Here is a 17643-nt window from a genome sequence, read left to right on the forward strand (position 1 = left end):
GATATACCCAACACCTGCATATAAATATAATCCAGAATACCAAATCTAAACCAGGCAGTCCAGAATAGAAATTCAAATTGTATTTCAAAATTGAATGACAAAAAGAAAATAATATATAAATCTTAAAAAACATAAATTATGACAATGTAAATCCTATTATCCTAAAAAAGCTATAAAACATGTTTGTCAATGCTATCTAAATAACTAACTATCAAACTATAAACATAATATCTAACTAACTAAACTTAGAAAAAAAGTTGCCCATTATTCTCTTATCTTGAGCATCTCATCTTCAGGCAATGGAGATGGATCTTGAAAGACCTGAAAGGGTAATTTAAGTGTCATTAATATGCAATGTTAATTATTCTAAAGGTAAATATAGTTAAATAAATTTTGATATGAATTACCTGCGCCCAAGAATCAATAATACCCGCAGAAACTATGGCTTTCATCCAATACATGATGTAATAGCCACATTCAAACGAGTCTTGTTGCTTATTACACTAAAATGAGAAACAAATAACTATTAATTCCAAAGTCAATAAATTTAAATATTATTGACTGTATGAATTAATTTGCTAACCTTAGGGTATATGAAATGCAATGACTTTGATGATCTGGCTCTTCCACTTAATATATTAGCTCCAGACACGATTCTAATTAATTGAAATAAAAATAAATGTTAATAAATATATATAATTACAGTGTTAAAACATAATGAAAAAATTTAGTTACCCATGTAATTGGCTTTTAATTTCCTGGCTTGGTTTTCGATGAAGTGAACAAAACCACACCACGGTATATTCCTTAGGAATGATTACCATTAACTGCCAATGACCTACATTGTATGACAAACAAATCAGTTAAAAAATTACCATGATTAAAAAATCAATTAAAAAACTAACCCGTCAATGTATGGAGCCATGTATATATGTCTTCTTGAGTCACTCATCCATGTTTGCATATATTGTTGGATCTGGACCTGAGTGTTTCCTGATTTTTGGATGGATTGAGGCTCAATAAATCCATATACTTCTGCTTGTGCTTGCTCCACACTCAATTTGTCCATGTACCTAACACAAATAATTATTATAAGTTAAATGTAATTATTGTAAATTTAGACTCATAAAAGAAAATATGACTTACATGGCCCACAACTGTATGACAGATATATTTAACATGGAGTTTCCCCCAACAATCTCTAATACATCAGGCAGAGATATGTATAGTGGAACATCAGAGCTATCAACTCCAAAAACTCTAATGTCCCACTGCAATTGAATTGGTTGCTTCTTTAATCGTGGTAATTTGATTAGAAGCTTAGATATGGGATCATCCTCAGCTTCTGCGATATTAGCATCATGAACATGAGGTTCTCTCATGACCTCCTTACCACGATCGATAAAATCCTAAAGAAATAATCAAAATTAGTTAAACAATAATAGAATTATAAGAATCTAAAAGAGCAATAATATAATTACCTTTGCCCGTGCTGAAAACGGCATGACCAAACATTTTGGCCAAGCTAAGAATGTGCCGGTTGCCTGCCCCACTAGTTGAACCTCTGTATTGGGCAAAGGCACTGGAGCAGCAGCATCTTGAACTTGGTCAACCACAACCCGTGTCCAGTCTGGCTGTAGAGGGACACCATGGATGGTTGAGCCACCCTCAAATACTCGGCCAATAGCCACTAACCGTGGGGGGTCATCCTCAACATATAACTCGCACTGGTTTGGTACATCAGTGTGAGCATGTTCCCCTGAGAAATTTGGAGCAGCACAACTCCCTTTAGTGCTGACTCGAACACCATCATGAGCAACTGCAGTCTGTTGCTGAGAACGAGCCAAAAGTTCAAACTTCTCTTCAAACTGTTTTTCAATATTCTTCAGTTTCTCTTCAAACTGCATCTCCAATCTCTGCTCCAATTTCTGTATAACCTCTTGACTGCAAGAGTCGACAGTGCTCCTCGATGATCGGCCACCAAAGAAATCTCGGTGGCTCCAAGAACCACCAACACCACGCACACGACCTCCGTGCTCTGGCTTTCCTATGGCCGTTGTGAGGATATCATTCCGACCATCGGAAACAAATGAGCCTTGGGTGCTCTGCTCAACTAAATCCTCCTGCAACAATAAGGAAGATTAAAAAAATCTTATGAATTAAATGAGTTGAAATGAAGAGTCTTAATTTGTATATTTTTACTTACTATTTTATTAGCAACGACCCTTGCAGACTCAGAAGTCATTTGCCCATCTGGTTTTGTCCGGGCTGCTATCCACATCTCATGGCGGGGAGGTGACTCCACACGGTCAGCATCCTCAACCCCTGCTGCCTGTGCCCTAGCCTTCTTCATTTGTTTTTTTTTTTCTTTCATATCCCCCTCTTGACAATAGATGGGGTGCATCATTCTTGGCTTGTCGTTCTTGGGCAGCTATTCTTTTAGCCTGCAATAATACAAAAAAAAATGAGATAAATTAAAATATACCTTAAGTATTTGTGTCAATGTAAAAGTTATCAATAACTAACCTGCCACGAAGGGTCCAATCGAGTGGCACAAAATTGCATCCACTCCTCATCAGTGATCTGGTACTTTAGACAGGGAGTCTCATTTTGGCGCTCTCCAAATACATACTCCCGTGTCAAGAAAGTCTTGAAGTCTCTCCACCTGCTGGCAAGGGCAGATAACATCTTCCTCCTCATGCCCTCAGTGTTGGGAATGTCAAAATTTTGCTATGAAAATAACAACAAATAATAAATAATGTATTTAAGTTATATAATATTGAAAGGATGTGAAAGTATATACCTGAATATCCTGCCACATGAGGTTCTTGTCAACCTCCTGAACGTCATCCCATGATGGAATGATAATAGAAACATGTCGTCGAGCTAGGACTCCCAAATAGCTCTTAAACTTGGCAGCATTTGGGCCTGATGCCTTGCCAGAACGAGGATCCACCTCAACCGGTGTCCTCTCCTTGGCAATGCACCTAGCTGTCAACCCAGACAATCGAGTGACAGATCTACCTTCCCTCCTTCCACTGCCAGACCCAGAATCCTCCATAATCCTGAAAAAATTAAACTGTCATTATTAAAACAATGAATTAATTGAATAGACAAATAAAGTAAAAAAGATAATAACAATATAGTAACAATATAACTAATAAAAAAACAAATAATACATAAACAGAAACCTATTAGGTTGGAATGTTTTCCCATATTCCTTCAGCATGATCACTTCGAATAGCATGTATTTCGTCCACTTCATTGTCCGCAATAGGACCAAATGATCTGCTTGAAAAAGACGGTGTCTCATGCATATCTAGAGACTCATCTTCGTGAGTTCCATGCATGGTTCTTCCTTCGAGGACCACTGACCATTTCTCATTACATGGATCCTTTACATAAAAAATTTGTCTTGCTTGATATGCCATAATAAAAGGTTCATCCTTATAGCCGACCTTATTCAAATCAACCAAAGTAAACCCTAAATCATCTGTCCGCACACCTGTATTGCCATCAACCCATTTACACTTGAACACAGGCACTCTAAACGTAACATAATCAATTTCCCATATGTCTTCTATGACTCCGAAATAACTCATGGATGCTGTAATGGGATTTTTATCTTTTGAACTAGCAAAGTGCACAGCCTCAGCCTGAATTGTAACCCCACTATTTTGTACTCTACTTTTGTCATCTTCTATTTTTGTATAGAAACAATATTTGTTAATGTCATACCCACCAAATGTAATGACATCATTGTTAGGCCCACGCGCGAGTCTCAAAAGTGTATCAGAAGCATTAACCTCACCATAAACCTTTTTCTTAAACCAAGCTAAAAAACTCTTGTTATGTTCATTCAATACCCATTTCTCAGTCATCCGAGGGTGTGCTATCTTGATTTCATCTATGTGTTCTGATATGTAAGGAATTACTTCATCAGTGTTGTTCAATATGTACAAATGTGCTTGGTCAACTTCTGTTCGACTCACAGTTCTAATCTTTAAACTTCGACTACCCTTACCAAATTGTTTCCCATCATGTCGAGTCTTGGGAATTCCTATTGGTTCTGATTTCGACATGTACCCTGAACAAAACTCAATGGCTTCTTCTGCAATGTACCTCTCCACAATAGAGGCTTCTGGGCGGTATTGATTCTTGACATATCCTTTTAAGATCTTCATATATCTCTCAACAGGGTACATCCATCTAAGATAAATCGGGCCACACAATCGAATCTCCCTAACCAAATGAACTATCAAATGCACCATGATATCAAAAAATGAAGGTGGAAAATACATTTCCAATTGACACAAGATTGTGATTGCTTCATTTTCTAACTCATCTAACTTTATAGGGTCAATTACTTTGTTGCAAATGGCATTGAAGAATAAACACAATCGAGTAATAGCAACTCTAACAGAAGATGGTAAAATGTTACGAATAGCCACAGGCAAAAGTTGTTGCATTAACACATGACAATCGTGAGACTTTAAACCAATCAACTTCAAATCTTGCATAAACACCAGACTCTTAACATTTGAGGAGTACCCTTGTGGAACTTTCACACTGCTTAAGCACTCACAAAAGCTTTTTTTTTTCTTTCTTTGATAGAGTATGACAAGCTGGAGGCAAGTAAGTGCGTCTTCCAATAGACTGAGGATGCAACTCATAACGTATACCCATGTCCACCAAATCTTGTCGTGCTTTCACTTCATCTTTAGTCTTTCCTTTGATGTTTAGCAATGTCCCAATTACACTATCACAAACATTTTTCTCCACATGCATCACATCTATGCAGTGTCTAACATCTAACTTGCACCAGTAAGGAAGATTAAAGAATATTGATCGTTTCTTCCAGATATTTCTCTCAGTTGACTTCTTTTGCGTCTTTCCGAACACAATGTTAATGTTCTTCACCCGTTGATATACTTCTTCACCATTGCGCGGTGTCGAGGAAATTTCATCCTCTTGACTTCCATTGAATGCTTTCTTCAATCTACGGTATGGATGACTACGAACAAGAAACTTACGATGCCTAGTGTACGAAGTCTTTTGCCCATGTTTCAATTGGGTATAACTTGTGTTTTCTTCACATATAGGACATGCATAATGACCCTTCACACTATACCCACTCAGGTTACCATATGCTGGAAAATCATTTATTGTGCAAAATAACATTGCACGCATGGTAAATTTTTCTTCACGATATGCATCAAACACCTCCACTCCTGTGTCCCATAACATTTTCAAGTCATCAATCAATTGACTAAGATACACATCTATGTCATTTCCTGGTTGTCGGGGACCTGATATCATCATAGACAACATAATATATTTTCTCTTCATGCATAGCCAAGGAGGCAAATTATAAATGACCAACAAAACTGGCCATGAACTGTGTTTACTACTTAAGTTCCCATAAGGATTCATGCCATCTGTAGCTAAACCAATTCTCAAGTTTCTTGACTCTGCACCAAATTCTGGAAATGTTTCATCAATCCTCTTCCATTGCGGAGAATCAGCTGGATGTCGAAGAAAGTTGTCACATTTTCTACCATTTTCATGCCATGTGAGGTTTTTTGCATCTTCTTTAATGGCAAACAATCTTTTAAACCTAGGTATTATTGGCAAATACCATAAGACCTTAGCAGGGGGACCCTCTATTTCTTCCTCACCATTACTTCCATCAGTTTTCTTTTTGAACCGCGACAATCCACATGTGGGACACACTTTCAGTGTAGCAAAATCATTTGTATATAATATGCAATCATTAGAGCACGCGTGTATCTTCTTATACTCCAAACCCATTGGACATAGTATCTTTTTTGCCTCATAGTTGCGATTAGGTAACGTGTTATCTTCTGGAAGCATCTCCTTCAATAACTCCAACAATTCTGTGAAACTTTTATCAGTCCAACCATTTCTTGCTTTTAAACTAAACAATTTTAAAGTTGCTGATAATCTTGTAAACATACTGCATCCTGGGTATAATGGTTGCTCAAAATCAGACTTTAAGGTATCATACACATGTGCTCTTTCAAAATTTTCTTCACCAACATCACGTATCATCTCTTCTAAGTTATCGTTCATCCCTTCAAAATTTTCAGTTGTTGACATTGTTGGAATGTCTAATATTTCTCCGTGCCATGTCCATACTGTATAACTCTTCACAATACCATATATAAACAGGTGATCACGTATTTCTCCAACTTCTTGACGTATCTGATTCAAACATCGAACACATGGACAATAATATGCCCCTTTGATGGGTTTCCCATTTTCTCTTGCAAATTGTAAGAACTCTTCAACTCCATTTCTGTACTCTTGACTAATGCGACTTGCATTCATCCAACTTCGATTCATTATCTATATATTAACACAAATTAACTATTGACTCAGTTATTCATAATTTTTTTAACTTAAACTACAACCCTAAAAAATCGATGGTAAACTAAAGGTCAATGCCTAAAAAAGTCTCTTCTTTAATGCATCTGGAACGGCCCGTACTGAAACTAGAACGGGACGTTCCAGATCAACAAATTACAACAAAAAAAATTCCAGCAGAACGGGCCGTTCTCCATGCGGTACGACCCGTACTGCTTGCAGAACGGCCCGTGCTGCAAGGAGAACGGCCCGTTCTGCAAGGAGAACGACCCGTTCTACAAGGAGAACGGCCCGTTCTGCAAGGAGAACGGCCCGTTCTCCTTGCAGAACGGGCCGTTCCAGAGGAACAAATAGCAAAAAAAAAACAAATAAATTACGGGGACAACAAACTAACCTCAAACGACCAACGTGCTGACACTTACAAACTTGGATACGTTGAATGTAGCCGTAAACGCAGAGGGAGACTCAAGTAATTCAGAGGATTTCGTATAAACTGTGAGCGCGGGAATGAAAATGGGACTTTGGGGGCAATATAGGAGAACTATTACGTCGGATAAGGCTTCGCCGACGTAAATTTACGTCGCCCTTGTTGGACTCCGACGTAAATTTACGTCGGACGTGGGTGGGACCGACGTAAATTTACGTCGGACTAAAGGGAAATGACGTAAATTTACGTCGGAATAGAGGTACCCGACGTAAATTACCTAATTTACGTCGGTCTACGAGAGGTCCGACGTAAATTAGTCTCCACTTATTTACGAAACTGCCACCGCGTTTTTACAACGTCGGTGTTTGTGGTTTACGACGTAAATTGGGTGACGTAAATACCCTTTTTTGCACTAGTGGAAGGAACAATGTTTGGACATGCCAAAAGGGAAGGGAATAGTGATGTTGCCGCAGTTGGTTAGGCAGTCTGAGTCTGGTTTGGTTGCTACAACTTGAAAGAGGAGGGAAACAAGTAGTGTACAGTAGTTACGAATGCCTTTGCCTTTCAGCTTTCGCTTTGAATGGACACCCATTTCCACCTGCTTTCACTGCCTTTTCCTTTCTCCTTTTATAATTTCGAATCATTCACCAAGACTTGGGGTCAGTCAACGATCAACTTCCAAAATTTAAGTATATTTTCTATCTCAATAAAATCATTTTTCATACACTTGCATTATCTATTAATTAAACTATCAATACATGCAACAAGAAAAACTGTTATTATCTATAAAATATTACCTATGAAATTTTTTTCATAAATGATATTATCTACGAAAAATTTTGTAAATAATGTTACTTACGAAAATTTTCATAAATAACCCACGAAAGTTGTTATCTATGAAATTTTTCATAAATAACGTTACTTACGGAATAATAATAATAATTATTATTATTATTCGTATTATAATAATAATAATAATATTAATAATAATAATAATAATTATTATTATAATAATAAGTTTTGTGAGTTATTTACGGAAAATTCAGTAGGTAAGGTTACTTACGAAATTTTCCGTAGATAACCCACGAAAGTTGTTATCTATAAAATTTTTTGTACATAACATTACTTACGAAATTTTTTGTAGATAATCCACGAATAATAATAATAATAATAAGTTTCGCGGGTTATCTACAAAAAATTCTGTAGGTAACGTTACCTATGGAATTTTTCATAGATAACCCACGAAAGTTGTTATCTATGGAATTTTTCGTAGGTAACGTTGCTTACAAAATTTTTCATAGATAACCCACGAATAAAATAATAATAATAATAATAATGATAATAATATATAATAATAATGATAATAATAATAATAACTAATAATAATAATAGTATATGTATGAGATTATATAGTTGATAATGACTTAAATGAATTAATTTGTGCTACTTATACTGATAATATGCATTTGCTTTTCGGTAGCTTATCTCATCAGAACCCCACAGTTAAATGTGCTTGACTTGGAGTAATATAGAGATGAGTGACTTTCTGGAAAGTTTCCTAGAAAATGTGCAGTAAGGACAAAAGACGTTAAAAAGTGAAGTGTCATGAAATAACATCCTTGAGAGACCAAATATGATGATTTTTATATTAATAAATTATTAAAATTAAACAAAAATTTTCTGAAAGTTATCTACGGACAAAATCCATGGATAACAACTTTTGTGAGTTATCTACGGAAAATTTCGTAGGCGACGTTACCTACGGAATTTTCCATAGATAATGTTATCTACGACCTTATTACCTACGAATTTTTTTTCGTAGATAATTGATAGTTACCTACGAATTTTTATGATTATCTACGAAAATTTTCATAGATAATGCTGATTTTTCTTGTAGTGCAAACATTATTAAACCATACTTAATTTCGAAGTGAAATTAATTAAACTGAAAATAATCAAAGGAAATGGGACCCAAATTCTAGTGACAATAAGTGAAACCAAATTCTAGTGAAATGAATGGGTATTGAATTATAAATGAAATTAATGGGAATAAGAATTTATAACGAATCATCATAGTCATTACACTCAACAAAATACCTATCATTAGTAATCAAAACTAACCTACTAGAGCATCCAAGATTAAATGAGAGAATACGTGTTATACACACACATAAACACAAACACTTGAGTATAAGAACACACATTATCATATTCTATTCATTACCATCCCTATGCAATGTGGGTACAAATCAATGAATAACAAGTATATTTTTGACATATAAATTGAAAATATTCTATAATATAATTAAAATGAAGTATATAAGTAAAAAAAATATATCTTTCATTTAAAATTAATTTTATAAGATTAAGTTAAATTTAAATTCAATCAATTTAAAATAATATTAAAATTTATTTTAATGATTATTGTTAAATTTATTAAGACTATTAGACTGTTTATTAACCGGTCTATCTAGCCATTTACTCATATTAGATTGTTATCATACTACTTACAAATGTATAATATTATAAACTTTACACTCAAAATATTGAATTCATGGCTAAGAATATGAAAATAAAAGGAAAAAACATTATCAATGTATTGCACCTTAGCATTTAGTGAAGATCACTTTCATATTTCATATGTGAACGAGAAGAATTAACTTTTAGCTATAACAACTTTCCAATTTTGTTTTGTTCTCCACTTCAATCAAATTGACTAAACACATAAAGTCTTTTGGGACCAGTCATCTCCTTTCAATTATTGAATTTTCCAAACTCCAATCCAACACTTTGATGACTTGCAAGTCACATGCTTCATTTCCTCGCTTGACTCTCCCATTCAACTCTCAAAAGCCATCCTTGAAATTATCTATCCACTCCATTTTTCTTATATGAACATTTAATTTTGTTAACCTTTTATTATTTTGTATTGTTATCTGATTTGGGCCTAGATGGGTCTAAAATTGTATTGGATTTGGTGCAATCAATAATTCCATAACTCATCCTGTTCTTACCAGATTTTGGTCGTAGGGGTGATCCGTCTAGTAAGATTGATGAGCCTCCTTTGCTGGTACGCTGGTGTTCCAAGATGGGGGTGGTATCTGCAAAAGAGACTCCGATGCTAAAGTTAGTTCTTGGGTGAATAATAGTCTCGTATATATATAATGCACGTACCTTTGTGTGGATTAGGGTTTTATTGGGCTTTAGGCCCGAGGTGGGATATGCCCTGATATGATATATCGTGGTATGATCTGTTGTGATGTGATATGATATGGCGTGATTGGCGGGCAATTCAGTTCTGGGGCGAGATCCCCAGGCTCGGGTGTGATCTGCCCATTTTTTGTGCTTCAGATGCCGAGCTGACCTCGTTTGGTGTGCGCTCGAGGATGTCTTTGTATCAATAATCCGGGCTTTGAGCCCGGGTGCAAAATATGGTTAGTACACTAGCCCCCCGAGCTCTGAAGGCCGTTGGTCGAAGAGTTGGGACCGGGCTCACCAGAGGGGAGAGTGGCTTCGCGTGTACGCTGTCTGAAGGTCCGCCATGTGTCGCGACTATTCGCGTGCTGGAGACGTTTAAGTGGCGCATTAAAGGTATTGACGGTTATGTAATAATGACTTCGTGGTAACTGTGCCGTTAGGTTTGTCGTTCGACTGACGCGTGTCGTGTCGTTTTGAAATTTGGGGAGAGAGTTTTTCTTTCCCTCGCGCTTCCTTGTTTCTATCTTTTGGTCTTCCTTCCTGACATCCTTGAGTGTGAGAGGGTTCTCTTGTTTTCTCGCTTTCCTTTCGCCTTCTTTTCTTCTTTGAGTTTTCGGCGTCGTTTTCGGTAGCCATTTTCTTGTTAGGCTCACTTTCTGGGGAGGAATACCAGGTATCTTCTTTTTATTCGTTTCTCTTCTTCGTTTTAATGGCTGGTGGAAGTGGTGCGGGGGCCTCTGGGTCTGCCGAGGGCAAGGCACGTGGCAAGGCGGTAACCGCCGGAAGGGTTACCGCCCGGAGGCCAGACCCGCCTCTGCAAAGGGGTCCAGAGCCAGGTGTTCCTGGTTATGACTGGGTTAAGCCTGAGGTGGCTGAGGTTCAGAGCATTTTCCGCTCCTTTCTTGACGTGAATGCGCTTCAGAGGTCGCACAGGGTCTGCGATCCTTCCATCTCCCATATGATTCGGCTTGAGCCTTGTCAGGCCGATGAGGGTGTGTACATGGGGAGGTCTACTGACCCTCCTCATTTCTATGTGTACCAGTGCTTTTTTAGGGATTTAGGTATTTGTCTTCCTTTCACTCAGTTTGAGTGTGATTTTTTGAACTTCATCAACTCGGCTCCCTGCCAGTTGCACCCCAACAATTGGGGTTTTTTGAGGGCTTTTCAGGTCCTGTGTACAGTTTTGGGCATGGAGGTGTCTCTCCACATCTTTCTTTATTTTTATCAACTGAAGATGGGTGTTCCGCCTTATGGCATTCTGTCTCTGAGTGGGAGTAAGGCTGGGGGTCTGTTTACCCCCTATTCCCAATCTTATAAAAACTTCAAACAGGAGTTCTTCCGGGTGGCTCTTGTGGGCGTCAACCCGTTGGAGGACGAGGTGTTCTACTTCGGTGGCTTGCCGAAGTTTCCTTTCTACTGGTGCCCTAAACCGTCCAGGTTTCACGGTTTAGGGGACTTAAAAGTGACGGCCTCGGAGGCGGCCGCCATTAAAAATCTCGCCGCGCTCCCTCGCCCGTTGGATTGCAAGCTTGTTCTATCGCTTGCGAATTCGCGTTACAGGGAGAGGGGCCTAGAGAGTGAGTATTTCGTGTTTCGATAGTTGATTAGGGCTTGCGTGGTTGCCGTTTGCCAATGCGTTTCTTTTTCTGATTGCAGGCATAATGGGGAAAAACTTGTGGACGTTGCAATGTTGTTGAGCTGGAGGTCCCCGAGGAGAATGCTCCCTCCCAGAGGACCACCCGTAAGAGGAAGCGGAGAGAGGAGGAGGTCGGGGGAACCTCGGCCGTGCTGGGCGGTGAAGGGGTGGCTTCTGCGGCTGCCGAGGTCGATGCTGTGGACCTCACCGAGAGCCCTCCGCCCCAGGGGGCGCCGCAGGCGGCAGCTGAGGGGTTGGCTGGGGTCGCTGGGGCAGTTGCCCACGTTGCCGAGCATGCTGCTCAAGTTGCCGAGGTGGTGGGTATCGCATCTCTTGTATATTTCTTTATTCTGTTGTTATGCTTTTTGTCTTGCTGATCTGGGGCTGTGTTTCGCAGGTTGGGGATGTTGCTGAGGTGGCTGCGCAGGCTCCCGGGCTGGAAGTCCATCCTGCCGAGGAGGGGGCTCCAGCCACCGAGCATACTGTTCGAGCTGCTGAGGTAAGCAAGGCTTATTCGTTTGTTGTTGTAGTTCTTCGTATGTCGCCCTGTTTTACTTTTGACATGAGCTTGGTTGTTGCAGGAAGGATTGGGAGTCCCTGTTGTTGGCTTTCAAGATACTGAGCAGGGGACGCCGGCTTCTGCCGCTTCGGTACCGCCGGCGGGAACATCTCGAGGGCCTTCCCGGGCTCCGTATCTGGCTCACCGTTTTGGGAAGGGGGTAGATACGGTGCGGCTGGATCACGTGAGTGCCTCCGCTGATATGGACTCGCTGTGGAGTGCGGGGGTGACCGCGGAGAGGTTCTTTCCTCAGGGTTCGTTGAGCTCCGACGACCTGGGATTGATTGACAGGATTGGTCCCGAGGACAGTTTTGATGTTGCCCAGGTAATGCTGCAGAGGGTGATGGGCATAATGGGTCACTGGAAACCCAAGTGGGGCCAGCAACAGCAGGAGCTTGCCAAGCAGGAGCAGGAGCTTGCTAAGCAAGCGCAGGAGCTGGCTAAGGTGAAAGGCTGGCTTCAGCCATGGAAGGAAGCGAACAAGATCCTGAAGGAGGATAACAAGGCCCTTACCGTGGCACTCGATGAGGCGAAACGGCGGGAGGCTGACTTCCAAAATGTGCGTAGCGACCTTACACGGCTGCGTAAGTCTCTTGAGATTTCCCTGCGGTCCAATGAGACGTACGCTTCCCGGGTGGGGGAGTTGCAGGAACTTGCCGCCTTTTCCCGATCCCGAGTTCGATCTTTGGAAGATGAGGTGACGTCCTCGCGTGATCAGGTGCGGGCCTTGGAGGACGCTGTGTCTTCTTTAAAGGGGGAGCTGGTAGAGGCGGCCGAGGAGCGGCTCCGCAATGAGGCCGTTCTGGGCGGTCGGGAGGACGAGATTGCTGCCTTGAGGGAGGAGCTTGCGGAGCTGGCAGCCGGGAAGGCAGCTGTGGAAGAACGGCTTGCTGTGGTGGAGCGTTCCTTCGTGGCGAAGCACAAGAGGGGCTTCCAGAAGGCCGCTCGGCAAGCGCGGCTTCTTGCTCCTGGGTTCGACTTCTCTTCCATGCATGTGGAGAAGGTGGTCCGATCTGGGCAGCTGGTTCAGGAGGATGATGTCAATGATAGCTCGAGTGAAAATGCCTCCACCTAGGCTGTCTCCTGCAATTTTTATTTCCTTTTCTTTTGTTCATGTATCGAACTGATTGTAAATTTGTATTTATATATGCGCATCTTTTCTTTTTTCATTGTGGCTGTGCTTGATTTTTCCACACTTGCGTGTTCTAGGACATATTTTTGGTGTTTATGGTGTGTTGCGAGCTCGGTCCACGTTTTCGTTGCGCGACCCGCTCATGGGAGTTTGATCTCGCCATTAGACTGATATGTTAGATTTTGTTTGTGATCCTAGGCGAGGGCGTCAGGCTTTCTGAAGTGGATGATTGCGTCGCGCTTGTGCTTGTACGCTTTTGATGTCTGTTGTACGCATTTTCTGAAATTTTCATAAGAGTTCATGCATGACCTTGATGATGCGAGATTCCGGCTTTGTGGAGGTTCAAGTTTGACTTCCAATTTGGGTGAAGCAATTGAACTGAGGTTCGTAGTCGCCCTCGAAATTGGGGCGAAGTGGTTTAGCTAAAGCTCGTACTCGTCCTTAACTTGCGCGTTTGTACGCGGCTTCTGATCTGAGTAAAGTGATTGGGCTCGGGTTCGAATTCGACCTTGACTTTGAGTAAGATGGTTTTGTTGAGGCCGGGATTTGTCTTGTAGCGAAGTGTATTTCGGTCTGTTTTTTGGCTTTGGTTAAGGAAATATAGCCTCAAGGTTCGGACTCGGCCTGGGTGTAACGAGGTTCATCTTGCCATTTTGACGAAAGCTCGGATTTGCCCTCCGATCATGGGTGGCCGGTTTGGCGAGGTGATAAGCGTAGCGATTTGATTAAGGTTTAAAGTCGAGCCTGCGGGGGCGTCGGACTTCACACTCGCCCTTGAATTTGTGGTAGGCTGGCTGACGAAGGTTTGGTTTTGACTTTTTGGTGGGGAATATTGAGGTTTTCAACCTGATCCCCGGTTGAGATAAACACAGGCTCGAACTTGGCTTTGGGCGAGAGTGCCGGGATTCGTACTCGACCTCGAATTTACGCGCTTAAGGTTCGTGCTCGACCTCGCATTTAGGTAAACGAACTACTTAAGGCTCGAACTCGGCCTTAGGTGAGAGTGCCGGGGTTCGTACTCGACCTCGACTTTATGCGCTTTGAGGTTCGTACTCGACCTTGCATTTAGGTAAACGAACTACTTAAGGCTCAAACTCGGCCTTAGGTGAGAGTGCCGGGGTTCGTACTCGACCTCGAATTTAGGTAAACGAACTACTTAAGGCTCGAACTCGGCCTTAGGTGAGAGTGTCGGGGTTCGTACTCGACCTCGAATTTATGCGCTTTGAGGTTCGTACTCGACCTTGCATTTAGGTAAACGAACTACTTAAGGCTCGAACTCGGCCTTAGGTGAGAGTGCCGGGGTTCGTACTCGACCTCGAATTTATGCACTTAAGGTTCGTACTTGACCTTGAATTTATGCGCTTGAGGTTCGTGCTCGACCTTGCATTTAGGTAAACGAACTACTTAAGGCTCGAACTCGGCCTTAGGTGAGAGTGCCGGGGTTCGTACTCGACCTCGAATTGATGCACTTACGGTTCGGACTCGACCTTGAATTTATGCGCTTGAGGTTCGTGCTCGACCTTGCATTTAGGTAAACGAACTACTTAAGAGTATGCGATAAGCAAGAAGAAATGTATTATTTATGGTGTCTAATTTGTATGCCTCGTTAAAAACCCTCTTCAGTCGGAGGCTGAGGTGGGAAAATAGTGCACAATCTTATTTGCATTTGAAAAGAAATTACTAAATAAGGCCTAGGGAGCTATGGTGGGAGGGTTCCCCCTGCTTTGCTTGCTGCACGAGGAGATCTTCAGGCTCTCAGCATAGCACTGTCGAGCCGTCTTTTGGTTTGCCTTTACAGTGATGATTTTTCCGTCATTCCCAAGGAACTTCATGGTGAGATGCGGGGTAGATACCACTGCTCCGAGTTTGTTCAAGGTTGGCCTCCCAATTATGATATTATAGGAGGTATTGGCTTCTACAAGGAGGTATCGAACCATGACCCTTCTTGTGTCCGGGGGTGTTCCGAAGGTTGTAAGTAGGTCCACATATCCACAAGTGTGGACCCGCTCACCGGCGAAACCGACCAAAGGCTCTGTATGTGGCTGGATGAGAGAATGAGGAACGTCGAGTTTAAGGAATGTTGGCCAGTACAAAACGTCGGCCGAGCTTCCTTGGTCTATGAGTGTCTTTTGGACTTCCCAGTTAGCGATCTCCACCATGATGACCATGGGATCATCTTGGCTAGGGCTGATTCCCACATAGTCTTCATCGGAAAAGGAGATTGGAGGCGAGCTTTTGTGTGTGACCGCGACGGTGGAGTGGGCTCAGTTGATGCTTCGAAGGTGTCTCCTCCGGGCTGAGCTGCTGGCGCCTCCTCCGGCGAAGCCGCCCGCGATCGTGTTGATTACTCCCCGTAGGGGAGTTGACTCCGTTTCCTGGCTTACTTCAGCTTGAAAACTGTGCCAGTGGAATTTTGTTGGGTTCCTATGGGTAAGTCTGTGCGGGCTCCTGATCCGCGGCCTCTCCCCCGTCCTCGGCCGCCTCGGGAGCCCTGCTGTCGTTGGACATACTGGCCAAGGTGACCTGCCTGGACATGTTCTTCAATGCAATCTCGGAGCGTGCGGCATTCTTCCGTGGTGTGGCCGTAGTTCCTGTGGTACCAGCAGTGCTTGGTCTTGTCGGCACTGTTGGGAGTGTGGCCGGGTGGCGGGAGAGCTAGTAGGTTGTTGTTACTGGCTTCTTCCAAGATGTGAACTTTCGAGGCGGTTAGGGGGGTGTAGAAGTCGTACTTCCCGCCCCTATTTGCTTTGGCCGACTTCTTGAATTGGCTGTCATTGTTGACTTTTACCTTGTCTTTGTGTCCTTGTTCTTGTTTTGCAAGGTTCTTCCCTCGTGCTTGGTCGCGGAAGGCTGAGTGTTCCTCCATCTGGATGTACCCGGCGGCGCGGGCACACAGTTCATCCATGTCGCGAGGGGCGTCGCGGCATAGGCTGTCGACGAACGATCCGGGCTTGAGTGCCATGAGCATGGCGTGCAGGGCAACTTCCGGGTTTAGATTTCGGATCCGGATCGCTACATTGGAGAAGCGCTCCATGAAAACTCGCAGGGGTTCATCATCGTTTTGCCTTAGGTTGGCTAAGGTGGCTGAGGTTGTGTGGTGAGGTCGACTGGTGGCGTATTGTGCCATGAATCGCCGCACCAAGGTGGCAAAGCTGTCGATGGATCCGGCTGGTAGTTGGGTGTACCACTGAAGCGCGGGCCCTTTTAGTGAGGTCGGAAAAACCCTACACAATACAGCGTCATTGTTAGTGTAGAGGTTTACCTGGGTTGTGTACAAGTCTATGTGCTCGTCGGGGTCCGTGGTGCCGTCGTAACGGTCAAGATGAAGGGGCTTCCACCCACGGGGCAGTGGGGTCTCCATGATCCTGTCCACAAAGGGGTGACGGCGAAAAGGTTCATGGCCTTCGGAGGTATGGGTGGGGGCCCTACTGGTACCTTGTCCTGACCTGTGTGTTGATGCGTGAGACCGGTGCGTGGCAGGCCGGGAGGTTGTCGCTTTGGTCGTTGTCCGAGAGGCTGAATGTGCCTCTCCCCCATGATCGTTACTATCGCGTGGCGGTTGATCGGGGTGGTGTCGAGGAAGCTGGGCGCGGATGCGCTCATTCTCGGCACGCAAAGCTGCTAGGTCGGCCTCATTAGCGGTGCGTATTGCTGCGAGGTCGTTTGCGTGCTGGGCGCGCATGTTCTGAAGGTCTGCGTCATGTTGCCGTTGCATTTGCTCGACTTGGTCGATCAACCGTCTCAGGGTTGCAGCGTCGCTATCCATGGTAATTGAATGGCTTGCCTCGTCTGTTGCTCGTCTGATGTGGCTTCTAGTAGAAACCATGCAGGTGGCCGATAAGAGTCGTCTCGATCGGCCCCACGGTGGGCGCCAAATGTTCTTACCGGATTTTGGTCGTAGGGGTGATCCGTCCAGTAAGATTGATGAGCCTCCTTTGCTGGTACGCTGGTGTTCCAAGATGGGGGTGGTACCTGCAAAAGAGACTCCGATGCTAAAGTTAGTTCTTAGGTGAATAATAGTCTCGTATATATATAATGCACGTACCTTTGTGTGGATTAGGGTTTTATAGGGCTTTAGGCCCGAGGTGGGATATGCCCTGATATGATATATCGTGGTATGATCTGTTGTGATGTGATATGATATGGTGTGATTGGCGGGCAATTCAGGTCTGGGGCGAGATCCCCGGGCTCAGGTGTGATCTGCCCATTTTCTGTGCTTCAGATGCCGAGCTGACCTCGTTTGGTGTGCGCTCGAGGATGTCTTTGTATCAATAATCCGGGCTTTGAGCCCGGGTGCAAAATAT

At 42.9% G+C, this 17643-nt stretch overlaps 2 protein-coding genes across 3 annotated transcripts; both read right to left on the reverse strand.

The window, feature by feature from the left end:
• Nucleotides 1-800: 800 nt before the first annotated feature.
• LOC145959053 (uncharacterized) lies at nucleotides 801-2337 on the reverse strand. Its single transcript, XM_083077018.1, has 2 exons — nucleotides 2207-2337; nucleotides 801-2123 (listed from the first exon to the last, which is right to left on the reverse strand). The coding sequence occupies exons 1-2, from the start codon at nucleotides 2279-2281 to the stop codon at nucleotides 1458-1460; spliced, it is 741 nt and encodes a 246-aa protein (XP_082933144.1). The 5' UTR covers nucleotides 2282-2337; the 3' UTR covers nucleotides 801-1457.
• On the reverse strand, nucleotides 2329-4513 carry LOC145959051 (uncharacterized). Of its 2 annotated transcripts, XM_083077017.1 has the most exons (4): nucleotides 3192-4513; nucleotides 2804-3065; nucleotides 2527-2730; nucleotides 2329-2444 (listed from the first exon to the last, which is right to left on the reverse strand). In XM_083077017.1, exons 1-4 carry the CDS (start codon nucleotides 3311-3313, stop codon nucleotides 2340-2342), a joined length of 693 nt encoding a protein of 230 aa, XP_082933143.1. In that variant the 5' UTR covers nucleotides 3314-4513; the 3' UTR covers nucleotides 2329-2339. The 2 variants fall into 2 exon arrangements, with proteins under 2 accessions (XP_082933143.1, XP_082933142.1); XM_083077016.1 differs by lacking the exons at nucleotides 2329-2444; nucleotides 2527-2730 and having other exon boundaries at nucleotides 3014-3065.
• Nucleotides 4514-17643: the final 13130 nt, after the last annotated feature.

The sequence above is a fragment of the Cajanus cajan genome, chromosome 6, assembly GCF_000230855.2.
Source record: "Cajanus cajan strain Asha chromosome 6, NIPB_CcT2T_4, whole genome shotgun sequence".
In the NCBI taxonomy this organism is placed as follows: domain Eukaryota; kingdom Viridiplantae; phylum Streptophyta; class Magnoliopsida; order Fabales; family Fabaceae; genus Cajanus; species Cajanus cajan.

What these genes read in the sequence shown, in the direction of transcription:
- LOC145959053 (XM_083077018.1), bottom strand. Translation starts at nt 2,281, where the DNA reads ATGTGGATAGCAGCCCGGACAAAACCAGATGGGCAAATGACTTCTGAG. An exon ending in GGGTCGTTGCTAATAAAATA is followed by an intron (nt 2,124 to 2,206) that starts GTAAGTAAAAAT and finishes TTATTGTTGCAG; the next exon opens with GAGGATTTAGTTGAGCAGAG.
- LOC145959051 (XM_083077016.1), bottom strand. Translation starts at nt 4,469, where the DNA reads ATGCAACAACTTTTGCCTGTGGCTATTCGTAACATTTTACCATCTTCT.